The sequence below is a fragment of the Galeopterus variegatus genome, unplaced genomic scaffold, assembly GCF_000696425.1.
Source record: "Galeopterus variegatus unplaced genomic scaffold, G_variegatus-3.0.2 Scaffold498, whole genome shotgun sequence".
Classification (NCBI taxonomy): Eukaryota; Metazoa; Chordata; class Mammalia; order Dermoptera; family Cynocephalidae; genus Galeopterus; species Galeopterus variegatus.
This window is the reverse complement of record NW_007726609.1, coordinates 440938-455314: the sequence shown is the minus strand read 5'-3', so window position 1 is coordinate 455314 and position 14377 is coordinate 440938. Positions and strand designations below refer to the sequence as shown.

The 14377-nt window shown below is 51.5% G+C and overlaps 1 protein-coding gene across 1 annotated transcript in view; it reads left to right on the top strand.

Annotated features, from left to right (window-relative positions):
- The window catches only part of POU3F1 (POU class 3 homeobox 1), a 4699-nt gene extending 3068 nt beyond the window's left edge, over nt 1-1631 (top strand). Inside the window, exon 4 of the mRNA XM_008569450.1 lies at nt 1559-1631. Within this exon, the coding sequence (XP_008567672.1) occupies nt 1559-1631 (73 nt within the window). The remainder of the gene's footprint in view (nt 1-1558) is intronic.
- The last annotated feature ends 12746 nt before the right edge of the window (nt 1632-14377 follow it).

Genomic DNA, 14377 nt, shown 5'->3' with positions numbered 1-14377 from the left:
GAGGCGCGGACGCGCAGACCGCCCGCGCGGCCTGGACTCTTTTTGTTCGGTTGCTTTGGATTTTACAAAAGCCCAGAAACTTTCGAACAAAACCAAACACCCGGACGACCCTCTCTGGCGAGCGGCAAAGACGGCCGATAGGCTGCGTCGCACGAGCCTCGGGAGAGAGGAGCGAAGATCCGGAACTCGCCAACTCACCCCGGGCATCCTGCCCGCCGCCTGCTCTCTGCCCTGTCCCCTCGACGACCCCCGCCCCTGCCCCTCGGGCTGTTCGGGGCCGGATCCCGGCAGCGGCCTCCCCACAGCGACAGGTAACGCGGTGCGGGGTTAGGGATTCCCCGGGAGAGAGGACGAAGAGAGGAGAGTTCCCCATCCCCTCTCCCCAGCGCGGACTCCCGAGCTTGCGGGTCAAGGGTGGGGGCTGTCACTTTATTCACTCCAGGCCTCTTCTCTCCCATAAGGATGCGCCCCACCACCGTCACCCCTTCCCCTTTCTCCGGGCTTGGTTTTTTACGGTTTTTATTTATTCGTGGAGCCTCTCGGCTCCTGGGGTCCTTCTAACTCCGCCCGCGCCCTTAATTTAAATCGCTGTATACTGTATTTATCCGGGCCCCGGAGGGGAGGTCGCAAGAGCCGCGTCTGTGTATAAAAGCAGGAAATAGCCAAAGCTTTAATCTAGCCTAATTTATTTTTCCCCTTATCTTCCCCTACCCTCCCCCCCAAAAGCAAAACAAAAACAAAAAAAAACCCACAAAAACTAACAAAAAAATTTTGAGTGTTCATTTTTCGTTTCGCCCTATCCGAGCTCCGGCTCGGTTCCCGGCCACACCGGAGGGGTCTGCGCTCCCACGCACATCCGAATGGGAAGGGGCTTCTGCCCGGCTGCAGACGGACCACCGCACAGCGGGGCCTCAGCTCCCCGCGGAGCCCTGCCCTCCTGGCCATAAGAAACGAAACTTGAAAAAGTTGGAGATATTTTTTAACCAGCTGTAGAAATAAGCCGTTCCCTGAGAACCTTCTGCCTGATTCCCTGCAGCCCCCACCCCCGGGATGCGGGATGCTGAGGGAGGCCAGGAGAGAAATTCCCCAAGTTTGGGGTAAGGTGGGAACCTTGTAAATATGTGAGATATGTAAACACTGGTGGGGAGAACAAACATTTTGTGCTTGGTTTTTATTTTTGGTTTTCCGGGTTGCCCTCCCTTCCCATCCTAAAGGATTTTGTACACCGACTAATCTGAAAAAGATATTTTAATATGATTTCTGGATTTCTGACCCATCTCTATTTATTTTCTGGATGTGTTTGGAGCTTCCCCCTTATCCATTTCTTCTTCTGTTTGTTACGGTTTGAATTTAAATTTTGTTATTTTATTTTTATTATTTTTTGGAACAATGTTTTGGTGCGTTCTCTTTGTATCTTTATTGCAAAAAATAATTAATAATGTAGACTGGGAAGTTCCCTTTATATTTATGTTATAGTAAATATTTTATTACTCACATAAACATGTACGCCAGGGCTGTGTCCTGTCCTCTTTACTGCTAGGGCTGGGTCTGTTTTCAGGTGGAGTGACGGGATTCCCTACCTCACCTTCCCTAAAGTTCTGGCCTTGCTGAAAGAGATCTTGGAAGAGTGACCACGCAGACCTTCCAGAACAGTATCAGGATTCCATGTTACTTGGGCAACAGTTGGGCTTCTGACTCAGGTGTGTCATTTTAGGAAAGATGAAGCTGCCTTTTGTCCCCCTCCTATAAACAGACTCTCCTAAGACCAAACCAGGGCCTGGGACAGTGAACCACAGACACCACACAGAATTTGGATCAGCCATTCCTCAAGCACAACTCAACTGCTCTTCTTGGCCAAGGAAGAAACCTGCCTCCACCTGAACCACCAGCCTAGAATCTCTGTATCCCCCACTCAACACTCCGCCCACCCCCCCAACTTTAGTTTCACTTCACACTCCATGTATGGGGTTCCAAGTCCTGGGGTAACTGTAAGCCTGGTCAGCCCTACCATTCTGCCCCAAATGGATCTTCACCTGCAAACAAATGGTGCCAAAGCCCACCAGATCCACTGGGAGTTCTAACAGCTTAGAGGTCTATTCAGTGGTCCTGCGTGAGCTGAGTCAGTCTAGGGAGGGAGCCCTGCTTATTTGCTTGGGCAAAGCTGGTCCTACTTCTCTGCAAACAAACCACCCGCCGGGCTTCTCTTGGAGAATGGTGGGGCCTCAAACAACTGTGCCACCAGAAAGAAGTGACATCTTTCTACAGGTGGGCACCCTAGAACCTCTCCCTCCTCCACCTGCAGGGAGTGATGCATATGCCTATGGGAAGGTGAAGGGAGGACTCCACTGCTGGGACCTGTTGGGAGAGCATAGACATTCTCAGACATTCCCCTCTCAAGCCTTCAATCCCCTCTGGGAGTAGGGATTGCTGGGAGCAGATATGAGTTCCAGATCCAAAGCCCAAGACTACCTGTGTCCCAGTCAAGATCTTGTGTTGTCTTTTAATGCAACTCCTCTTTAAAATGCTGAAAAAACAGCTCTTCGTGTTTCCTCCATAGATGCAGTTCTTTTCTCTTCTCAGGAGAAACCACACAAGGTTTCTCTTACCCTTCATGGAGCCAAAGCTTGAAGGCACAATCTCTTTGCTGGGGAGAAAGCTGTGTCCCTAGTAAGGGTGTATGTGAGGTCCCTCCTTCCAGAGAAGTTCCCCAAGTCCAAACCTGTGAAAGGCCTTGGCTCTAGCCAGTGGCATCAGGGATGTCTAGAGAAGTGTTCCCAGGCCCCCAAGTTGGTGGTCCCTGGACCAAGCTGGGGCCTCAGGATGACTGTGCCATGCTAAGAGTTCCTGGTGATTTTCTGGGCTCTGCCCCTCAACCTTGGAGAGAATTGTTTCTGTAAGTACAAAGGCTGCCGTGGTTTTCAAAGGCACAGCCTCTCACTCTCTGCTTTTTTTTTCCCCCTCTTTCAGTTCAGCTTAGTGAGAGAATAGTCCTATAATTGGCACCCCTGTCCCAGCCATTCCCCACACTGGCAAGCCTCCTTGTACTTCTTGAAGAGGAGGCTGGGAACTTACTGGCTGGGGGTGATGGCACAGCCAGGAGCCACTGACCATCTTTCCTCAGCTTCTCATCTTCTGCTCCACTAAATACAAAACTTTGAAGCCATCCCACACTCCTCCCTACTCCCTCCTTATTTCTCCATTTCTGGATTTGTCTCAGCCTCAGGGCCCTGAAATGGAAGTAAATGAAGCTCAGAGCTCCCGCAGCCTGCGTGGCCCAGAGCCTCAGCAGGCTTTAAGGTTGGAAAGGGCGATGGGGAAGACGAGGCCTTTCACTGGCTTCTGCCTGCAGCTGACACCAATTGATTGATTGATTTCCTAATTGTCTGCTTAATCCTGTACAAGAGGGTGGGTTTATTATTTAAGCAAGCAACTCAAAATCGGCAAAACAATGCAGCCTCCCAAGAACCAGCAGCAGCTGAGAAGTAGAACAAAAAAAGTGGAAAAAGGGATGGTAGAAAATCTTCCACTTTGTAAGGATTTTGCTTAATGGGACACCAGCCTGGGTTAGCTACCCAGTAAGCAAACCCTTGGTCACAGAAAGCCCCAGGGCTTCTTCCCCCAGATTCCAGCCTGGGATGAGGGTAGGAACTTCAGCACATTTGACTTTATAAGGAGAAAACCATAGGGAGAAAAATATTTTCCCCTGGAGTCTTACCCCCTGGACAGCATAGAGTTTAGTAAAGGCACAGTCAGCTGTGGACTGGACTGCAGTTTCTCCATCGCATGTATATGTGTATCTACCTGCTTGCTCCTGAGAGTCTCAGACGTCCTTTCGTTGAAGAGAAGCACATGTCCCTAGCTTCGACTTCAAGGAAGCCCAGCTTTCCCTAGCAGATTTGGAATTTTCTGATCCCATCTACCTTCCCTTCTCACTTGAAGAGAATTATCTTCTATGATCATGTGGCCACAGATTCTGGGTAATTAGGGAGAACTTCACTCACCCTATGTGAACCTCTGCATGTTGGTGTAAGAATTTGTGTGCAAATTTGTGTGCCAGTGTTTGTGCAAATTCATAGCTGATGCCAGAGGTAGGAGGGGGAAAAAGAAAATCCATCTCACACTGCTAATGCTTGGAGCTGGAAGAACATTTGCAGGATGGGCCTGGGCCAATACCAGAAGGAAGGAGGGTAGGTGGCCCTCGTGGTCACCTGTGGTCATCAAGGTAAACCCAGAAGGTACCCTACTCTGAATCCCAAAGGACATTTATATTCTCCTCTACCTCCTACCCCCAGAGGTTGCACTATCTTATATGTTGCATGCCTTAGGTCCTAGACAATCATCCCTTGAACCTAGGACTGAGTATCCCCAGGACTAGCTAATATCCAACTACAGCTGCCAACTTAGAGTTGTTTGGAACTCAGCCTCCCCTGGAGAGGCCCTGGGCCTCCAATGACATACCCAAGGCCAGGCTGCCTCCCTCCCTGGGACTTTCCCCAGCAGGGCTTGAGCTCCAGAAAGGAGAGCTACCTTTGCATCTGGCCCAGCTGCTCCTAAGCTTAGCCAAGAGAATCTACCCAGAGCTTCTGGCTGAGTGACTGAGGCAAGGCAGCTGAAGGAGCTTTCAATTTTGTCCCTCCCTGTCGTATTTGAAGGCTCTAGAGTTACTGTTTGACTGGGCATTCAGGGGTCCCCTTATGGCCTCTAAGGCCTCCATGTGGGAGAACTGCCCTCTATTGGTACCTGAACTGGGATGTGGCAGCAGTCACCAGAGCCACCTCAAAGTTGAGCATGCCCCCCGAAATATCAGCATCAAGTTTGTGCTAATGTATGGGGGGTGCCAACTAGAGCACAGGCAACTTTAACCTCCAAAGGATGCAACCTGCTACACCACACACACACACACACACACACACACACGCCTGTGACGCCTCTCCATCTACCACCCCACCCATTCCCATGGCCACTCTCAGAAATTTGCCATCCTATGCTACATCCTCTGTCTCTCTCCCACTCATAGCCATCCCCACCACTTCTCCTCCCAGCCAGTGAAAACCCTAATCCAGGCTCTCACTGGCTTGCTCACTCACACACATGCTAACACACCCATGGGCACACCCACACCACTGTTTGGCTATCCAAGACCAGCTTTCTGCTCTTTGGCACTAAGCTCTTGGGAGTCACCGGGCACCTGGCACATGTTATATTTGATTAAGCACACACAACCATCTTTTGCAGCATTTGACCGGGTCCCCATCTTTCAGGATTTCCAAGCACTTACCCCACAAACTGCTTTCCAAAGACATCTCTGCCCATCATTGTCCCAGCTCCTCCCAGATCTCTTCCTGCTCCTTTCAGATAATTAAAGTTAGGCTGTGTGTTTGTATGTATGTGTGATCCTATTTTTTAAACACACACCCCCACATATACATATGCGTGTATATATACAAACACACACAGCAATTAGATCTATCCATCCCTACCGTCATCCTTGTGCAGTAAAACCTCAGCTACATATGAGCCCCCACATCGCCACACAATGAACCCAGCATCACCCAGTCATGGGCTCCTGATGTCACACTCACACATGCACACACATGCACGCACACATTGGCACTTTTAAATGGTTACACCCACGCCTAGCTCCCTGGTCTTTCTCCAAGGGCATGACCCACCTCCTACCACACACCCCCCTCCATGCATCTGAGTGGGCTCTCTTCAGATTCCCTACGTACCAGGAGGGCTTTGCTCCAACCTCCACGCACCCACCCCCACACACACACCAGTGGACATGTCTCCCGCTAAGCCTGACCAGGGTGGGTCTGGGTATTATTAGGCTGCAGAGACAGCATGGAGGCATATGGTCTCGTACACAAGAAATAATGTTCATGTTAAATCAGACCTCATGCATAATGCATGGTGCCTGATCTCACATTATTTTGGGTGTTCGTCAAAATCAGTGTTCTTTCTTGTGAGGGCTCCTGAGAAGAAGGGAAAAAGGCATTTGCTAATTACACCCACAGCCTGGACCCAGAGAGCCAAGAGTGCCCCAGGAGCCTCCGTCTGGCCCTACTTCGTCTTCCAGTGAGTCCTGTCCTTCTGTCCCATTCTGTCTTCCCACATGAAAGGAGGGACTGCTTCAGGTTGGTGGCAGGAGTAAGGCCCCGTATTATTTTTATTTCTTTTCTCTCAGCTCTCTGTCCCCAGAGGGTTCTGGGGAATAGCAGTGGCTCCACTGCTCTCACACCCGATTCATTTGCCGTTTTATGAACTCCCCGTTGATTCATCGCCTCCCTAAGTCAATGATTCACTGCTGATGGCTTTTCAGAAATGCTTCTTCAGGGCTGGCCCGGTGGCGAACTGCTACAGTGCGCCGCTTGGGAGCGCAGTGGTGCTCCCGCCAAGGGTTCGGATCCCACATACAGACCGGTTCCCGCTCACTGGCTGAGCGAGGTGCGGACGCGGCACCGAGGGTTGCGATCCCGTTGCCGGTCCCGGTCCGGTACGGGCACGACACTGAGGGTTGCGATCCGTTGCCGGACACGAAAAAAGACAAAAAAAAAGAAAAAAAAAAGAAATGCTTCTTCAAAAGCTCAAGATTATTCAGCTCTACACAGGAGCAAGAGCCGGAGCAGAACTGGACCCTGCACTGCCGCTGCTTCCATGGCCTGGAATGGGATATTGTCACCATCTCTGGGTTTTCCCTGGGGCTGGGCCAGCCAGGGGAGGATAGAGTGCTCCCTCCATGCAGAAGCTGGTGGAGCTGACCCAAGCAGCTCATGGACAGACCTTGCCCATGGCAAGGCCCCCTCCAGGATCTGCCAGTCACCTGCTTTCTCCCATTGCCACCAAAGTCTCTCCAGAAGCTCTCCATGCCGTGGGGGAGGCAGAGAACAGAATGGTGAAACACAGAGGTTGTGGAACCAGACAGACCTGGGTACTAATCCTGGCGCCACCTCTTATAAGTTGTGTGACTTTGGGCCAGCAACTTACATTTCTGTGCCTCAGTTTTCTTGCATGGTGACCATAGCAGTTCCCTTATTATAGAGTTACTTTACGAATTAAGTGGGATAATGTACATATGGTGTTCAGCATAAGTGATGAATGAACGAAAACTGTTGTATTGTGTGGCCTGGGCGGGGCATACTGCAGAAACAAGCGAACAGGGAAGAAGACCATAACATAATGACTTTTACCACGGACCTGTTCTGTCCTTGACATTCTTGCATAATACTTGCCCATCACTTACTTTGTGCTTCCTTTTCACTATCTCACATTAATTATTCTTATTTTTAGCTCACTTGGTTAGAATGCACTGTTGGTAACACCAAGATCAAGGATTCAGATCCCCTTACTTGCCAACTGCCAAAAAAAAAAATTATTCCTATTTTACAGATGAGGAAACTGGTGCCCAGAGAGTTTTAGTGACCTGTCCAAGGCAGCAAGAATACTGAGTGATGGAAACTGGGACAAAACCTGACTTATCTGACTCCAGGATCCATGTTCTTTTCACACCCTCTGCTGGGACAAACCATGGTGTTCAGTGCTTGGGAATTTGCCCAAAGCAGAGTGGGTTTCAGGGAGAGAAGGTGAGGACCAAGGGTGTTGGAGCTAATTGGCTAGGATCTGCCCCCCTCTCCTCTACCCCACAATCAGGTAAGTCCCATGAAGCTCAAGGAAGTTGGGTAACTTGCCTAGGACAGGTCAGGAAGCCCTCCTGATGGATCCATCCTGAGCCACCAGGTACTGAGCAACCACATGTAGCAGCTGAGAATGTGGGCCCTGGCATCTGCCCACGTGTTCATCCTGGCTGCAACAACCACCACCCATGGGACTTTTGGTAAGCTACTTAAGCTCTCCATACCCTAGTTTCCTCATCAGTAAATGAAAATAATAATAGTACTTGCTTTGTGAGATTGTTGTGAGGATTAGATGAGAGATGATACATATAAACACTTAGAAGAGAGCCTGGCCCATTGTAAGTACACATTAATAGTTAGCTATAAAAATAATTTTATATGTACAATAGATATTACTATATTATTACTGAGCTGAAGCAGTGCAGAAAAATAATGCCTAGTGTTCCCCCTGATTAGAATTATTTCTCTCCATTCTCAAAACCAGTCTGGAAAGAAAAGCTCAAGATCTCTAACCCCAGTCCAAAGATGAGAAAACTAAGGCCCAAGGATGTTGAGGGCCTTGCCCAAGATAACCCAGAAAATTAGTGACAGGTGCAATCTCAACCTATCCCCCACTTCTGCCTCCTTGTGGCAACCCCATGTCCCCAACAATGTGCACTGAGCCCCTTCTAAGTACCTGTGCTGGGTTCTGAGGAGACAGCACCCAGAGGGTCAGGGAAGGCTTCATAGAGGGTAGCACCATTAAGCTGGGTAACGAAGAATGAGTGGGAGTTTGCCTGGGGGCTCCTGGCTCTGGGCCTGATCCCCAAGGAGGCAAAGTCACTTAGTCCCACTGCCCTCAGACCTCACTAATTCCCCCTTCCTGATCCTTTATGTCTTGTCCTGCCCCGCTCAGGACCCTTCCACCAGTGACACCCCACCCCTTCCTTTGACTCCAGAACAAAAGATTCAACTTAGGGTCAAGGTCCCTAGACCCTGTGGAGCAACCTACCATGAGACTAAGTGTGATTATAGCTTCCTTCAGGTCCCAACTCCTGGTTCTATGGCAACTTTGCCAAGAGGTGGACCACCAAACCATGCCACAGGGCAGCCCAGCCTCAAAGGTGGGGCCTGGGTACCTGGGTCCAGGCCTCACTCCACTGTTCATCCCAAGTTGGGTCATTTGTCATCCCTGGACCTCATGGGCATTCCCTCATTCATTCATCCAACCATCCATCCTACATCCACCCACTCATCCATTCATCCATCCACCCATTAATCTACCATCCACTCATCCAATCATCTAATTTAATAATCAGGCCCTGTGTTAGGCACAGAGATAGATGAGACCAGTCCCCCTGTCCTCAAAATACTCCTAAATTAGTCTCTTCCCCTCCCTACTTCTCAGTCATACAGGGCAGGTATGTGAGGGCCCAAGTGAGAAAACTTGGGGGAAACAATGAAGTCTGTTGTTGCATCTATGATCCTTGTCTGTCCGAATACTGGGAACCCCATGCCCCAGTCATTTCTTCAGGGCTCCACAGAAGGTATAGTCCATATGGCCTCTGTGTGGCCCTAGGACTCCCCTTAGTTCTAATTTCTAACCCTAGGGATGCCAAATGCTGACCTAAGCTAGAGGGTTTTCACAGGAAGCAGGGTAGAGGAAGGAACTTATGAACATACCTTCTGCCAAGACTGAAGATCGCTGCTGGGACTCGGTATCCTAACAAAAATGGCAGCAGTATCTCAGCACTAGGGAGATATGGGGAATGGTCTGGTCCCAGGCCTGTCACCACCTAGCTGTGTGACTTTGAGCAAAACCCTGCCATTCTCTGGACCTCAATTTCCCCACCTGTGCAGTGTGAGGGGTGGTCTATGGGTCTTTCCAGTTTGGAGATGGTCCCTCTTGATTCTTGCTTCCCTTCCAGCCTGGGTGGCCCTGCTCCTTTGACAATGATGTTTCTCTGACCAGCCCACACATGAGGGGTAGGAGATGACGTGGTTGGCGTCCAGCGCCCTGAGTCCTCTGGCTATTCAACTCCCCTCCCCTGACACAAACAACCCTCAGTCACCTCCCCCTCCCATCCCCCAGAATCTGAGCACAGCTGGGGCCTGCTATGCCCTGGCCACCCTATGAATCACCCCTCTATAGTCCCCGGGGGTGTGGTCCAGGGAGCATCCTACGCCCCAAGCGGGGTGAGGGCCAGAATTGCAGCCCTCAAGCAGGCAGTGTCCACAGGAACAATGGGGGCCTGTGGCTAACAGCCGGAATGCAGCCATTGTCCTGCCCTGGTCCCCAACCCCAAGGCCTTAGGTCTCCAGGCCGGGCAGGCTGGCATGGGTCGATGTATCAGGCGCTCGTGTGCCAGGGCCAGGGACACATGGCCTGCCACTTCCCCTCTCTGGGTAGGCAGGCGGGTAGGCTGAAGGGCCAGACCCCACCTCCATGCCTGGCCTCACAAAGGATCCCATGCACAGGGTGAGAATCAAGATGGGACCCATGAAGCCAAGCCATCCTCCAACCTACCCATCTCTGGGGCACTTGGAGCAGACTCTCAGAGAAGGGGCCAAGCAGCTCTGAGACCCAAGCTATACATCACAATGGGGAGGAGGACCACATTAGAATAATTCAGGATTAGAGTAAGGTTGCTATAGCGACGTATTAGGGCAATACATCTAGGGAGCCCTGGCCCCTTGGTGATGTATGACTCTGCTCAGCTGTGGGGAGCAGGGGGAGGGGACCTGTCCCACCCCTCCCAGGGGAAAGCAGACACCAAACATTCTCTTTGTACGGGGAGAACTTCTGCCTTGGACTCCAAAATTAGGCATCTCAGAATCCTGTCAAGATGAAAGAGATGCCCTGGCAACCCAACCTCCAACATCCCACTTAAATCCATGTTCAAGTCGCCTTCAACTTCAAATCCCAGCTCGAACTTGAGCCTCAGCCCCAGTTGTGCCCCACCCCCAACCTCAGTCCCACTGGGTCACACTAAGCCCCAGCCCAGCACATCCAGGCTCTGTCCTTTCTGCTTCGTTGCTAAGGACCATTCCCATACTGTCTCCCTCAGAGTCTGATGGGATTCATAGGTCTATATCTGGAGTATCAAAGACAAGAACAGAGGGGAAGGAGGTGGGATGGTCCAGAAACATTCCTCAGCCAAAGCCTTCAAAGCTGTGAATTTGAGAGAAGCCGAGTAAATATGAAGGCACACATGCTGTCCCCTTCTCACCCAGAAGCCTTCCTGTGTCAGCGTCTGGGCACCCTGCACTCATCCAATCCCAGGTCTTGGAAGTTAGCTTCCCTCCACATACTCTGAGGGCCACCAGGGGTGGACTAGCTCTGGTCGAAACACTGGACGGGGCTCCCAGCAAAGGAGGACTCATTAAAAAATTTATAATGTCTGTAATGGTATGCAACTGCCGGGAAACAGGCTCCCTTTCAAACTGCTCTACCAAGTCATTTGTATAAGCCTGCCCCCATCTCCAAGGCCCTGGACCTCTACCCCCTCTACCTCTTGAGATAACCCCCTTTGCTATACTCACCTTTTCATCTTGGTGAGGGAGGAGAAAGGTCGGATAAAGCTCTTCAAGAATCACAGGTGTGCCTTTGAGTATATCCCATCTCTCTATATCTTAATTTTTTTTTCACTGTACCCTTGTCTGTGTGTAACTCTTGTGTGTGTGTGTGTGTGTGTGTGTACATGCCTTGCTTCCTCACTGAATGGTAATTTTTAGTTAATTCAATTGATTACAGTAATCATACAACCCTCCAAAAGCCTTCCTTTTTCCTTTTCTAGCTCTGTCACCTTGAAAGTCACAATTCTGACTCCAGCCTGAGTTGGAAGATGCTGACCACAGAAGTCACCCCCTCCCACCAGAGGGGGACCTAGGTCAAAGGACAGGGCAGAGTAGGGCACATTGGCCTCCACATGCACACACATGCATAGACACACATGCACGTACACTTTGGCCCCATCCCTGGTGTCGTCCCCACATGGAAGAAACTAGGTCTTTATCCCTGACTGGAAAGAACCCAAAAGGGGATTTCTTCTTTGACTTTCATCCTCTGTGTGTCTCCTTTCTCACATTCACAGACACACTTGCACACAAATACACACAATATACACATGCTCTCACACATGGCAAAGAGTAAGGGAAGACTAAAAGAAGGTAGGTGGAAGACAGTGTGTGTGCCCAGAGGGCAGTTCCTGGGGTGGGGGTGGCAGGGTGCCCAGGGCATTGAGTGGGCAGGAGACTTCATGGCTTCCTCTCTTCCCTAGCCAGCAACCAAAGGTCAGCCCAGGCAGCTCAGCCACGTGCAGTCCACCCACCTCCCTGGTCAGGTCATGTGAGACCAGGACCAAAGCTTCATCAACACTCCATTGTCTCCCAGAGCCCAGCCTTGTGCTGAACTGAACAAGCCCCCTCCAGCCAAGTAGTTGGTGATCCTCCAGAGCCTTTGGTCCTATCCTCAGGGGACCCTCTGAGGGGGTCCCTCAACCCCACCTTGGGAAAAAGCCGGGTGATGATCAGCTGGGTCCCATTCCTCTTTGGGACGTTAATATCCCCTTCTGAGAAATGGGGAGGAGCCAGCTTTCCATACACTGAGAATGCCCAGGGTGGGAAGTGGGCAGCCAGGGAAGAAGGTCCCTCTTTCTCATGTTTCCTCTTAAGGGCACATACACCATCCCATGCTTACCCCCTCCCTGCCCATTCCCTAGATGCTCTGGGGGGACAGAGAGTGCAATAGAGAGGGCCAAAGTGTGGCCCTGAAGGTCATCTTGCACGTCAGCACTGGGACAGGCCCCAGAGCCCCTCGCACCCTGGCTCCCAGCCTGGACCACAACACAGGCTCCATTGACTCCTGTGCACCCTCTTTTCCAAGATGCACACAAAGCTGTGGGCTCGTGGTTCCTGCCCACAGGCCCCTGAGCCCCACAGGACCTAGCCAGGGAAGAAGGCCAGAGCCGGCTGGCTGGGCACAGCTCCCAGGGGGCTGGCAGGAGGGATGGATACTGTACCTACACAAGAACTGCCTGGATCTGGGCTGCAAGCCCTCATGGTCAACCTCTAGGTCCTGTCCTACCCAGTCTGGAATGGAGTCAAAGATCTTAGGGACCTTGCTAGGATACATTCTCTGCCAGTGCCATCTCTACCCATCCTTAATCCTATTTACACCTTGCAAAAACAAGGACACCCCACCACCCCTGAGACTAAATCTGGGGCAAAGCCAACCTGGCTCACCCTCTGTCTCCTACAAGGGAAATCAGGTGGGGAAAATGGTTGTGTCTAGGGGAGAAGGCTTAGAAGAACACTAGGGTCGGGCCGGCCTGTGGCTCACTTGGGAGAGTGCGGTGCTGATAACACCAAAGCCACGGGTTCGGATCCCATATAGGGATGGCCGGTTAGCTCACTGGGTGAGCATGGTGCTGAGAACACCAAGTCAAGGGTTAAGATCCCCTTACCGGTCATCTTTTTAAAAAAATAAAATAAAATAAGAACACTAGGGTTGAGAAGCTGCAGCCCCTCTGGGGGCTCCAGGAAGGGGAGGGCTGCCCCAGCAGGATGACAGAGAGATGATTAAACCCACAGAGAAGATTGATAAGGGAGCTAAACAGCTGCAACTCTGCAATGTGGGCTGGGGACAAATCTCATCTTGTCCCAGCAGTGCTCAAAGCATTGGGGGGCTGGGCCAGCTTGACTGAGCTCATGACCTACACACACTCCAGAGCAGGAACAGGGGGCAGGGTGGAGGGCTGCTCCCACCTTCTTCTCCTTATGGCCCGTGACAGTGGCCTCCAGAGCCCAACCACCATTCCTGCCACCCCAGAGCTCCCTCCCCGTGACAGCCATCTGTACCTGGGCAGCGTGCCCCTTCTCACCAGTGCCCCCTCCCCACAGCATCTCTGCCACCCCTCTCACTCTCATTATTATTAGATGTGAATTACAGCGGAAATGCTGAGTCAGACAACCAAGACTCCCCAACAGAGGCAGTGGGAGGGGACAGGAGAGTCCAGAGGAGCCGGCCCTCTCTAGGCAGGGTCCTCAGGAAGGGAGCGAGGCGATAGGATATTGCCAGGCTTCCTGGATGAGTGGAAAGTTCATCTCTGTTTCTCCTGTCTATTCCAAGCCCAGGATCCCCGCCTGGGGCTCTTGAACATTCAGATCCCTTTTCTGGCTCCCACCTAGCCTCTCAGCCTCAGTCCTGGCAACATTTGACTCTTCCTTGGCAAGTATGAGAGAACAGCCAAGGGATCCTAAAGCCCAGTTCTGAAGGTGGCTCTGCTGGGCCCTATCTACCCCTGCCAGGGCTCATGGTTCACAAGGCAGCCCCTGAATCAAAGAGATGGAGAGAGGTAGGAAAAGTGCTTTGCTGGGGTCCCAGCCACCCACTCTGCAAACAGAAACACGGACACTGTGTGCTCCTGTGGGGGTCCAAAGGCCTGAGAACGCATGGAGAGCACAGCTTCTGCTTCCACTTGTGCAGAAGAGCACGGTGGGCAGGGCTGTCTCTGCTCCCTGGGTCTCTGACTCCCTGGCAGGGAGGAACTGGGCATTGTTGCCAAAAATAAACGTTCCCTCTCCCGCTCCCTGGCTCCTGGCTCCCGCTCATTAGGATGCGTGGCGTTTGGCTGCGGTCCCACACCTTGCAGCTCATTATAAATATGCAGTCGCTGCTGGCGCTACCCCAATCATCTCTGCAATCAGAGCTTTTAATTAGGTTAATTAAATTGTATCAAATCTCGCAGGGACGCAGTTCA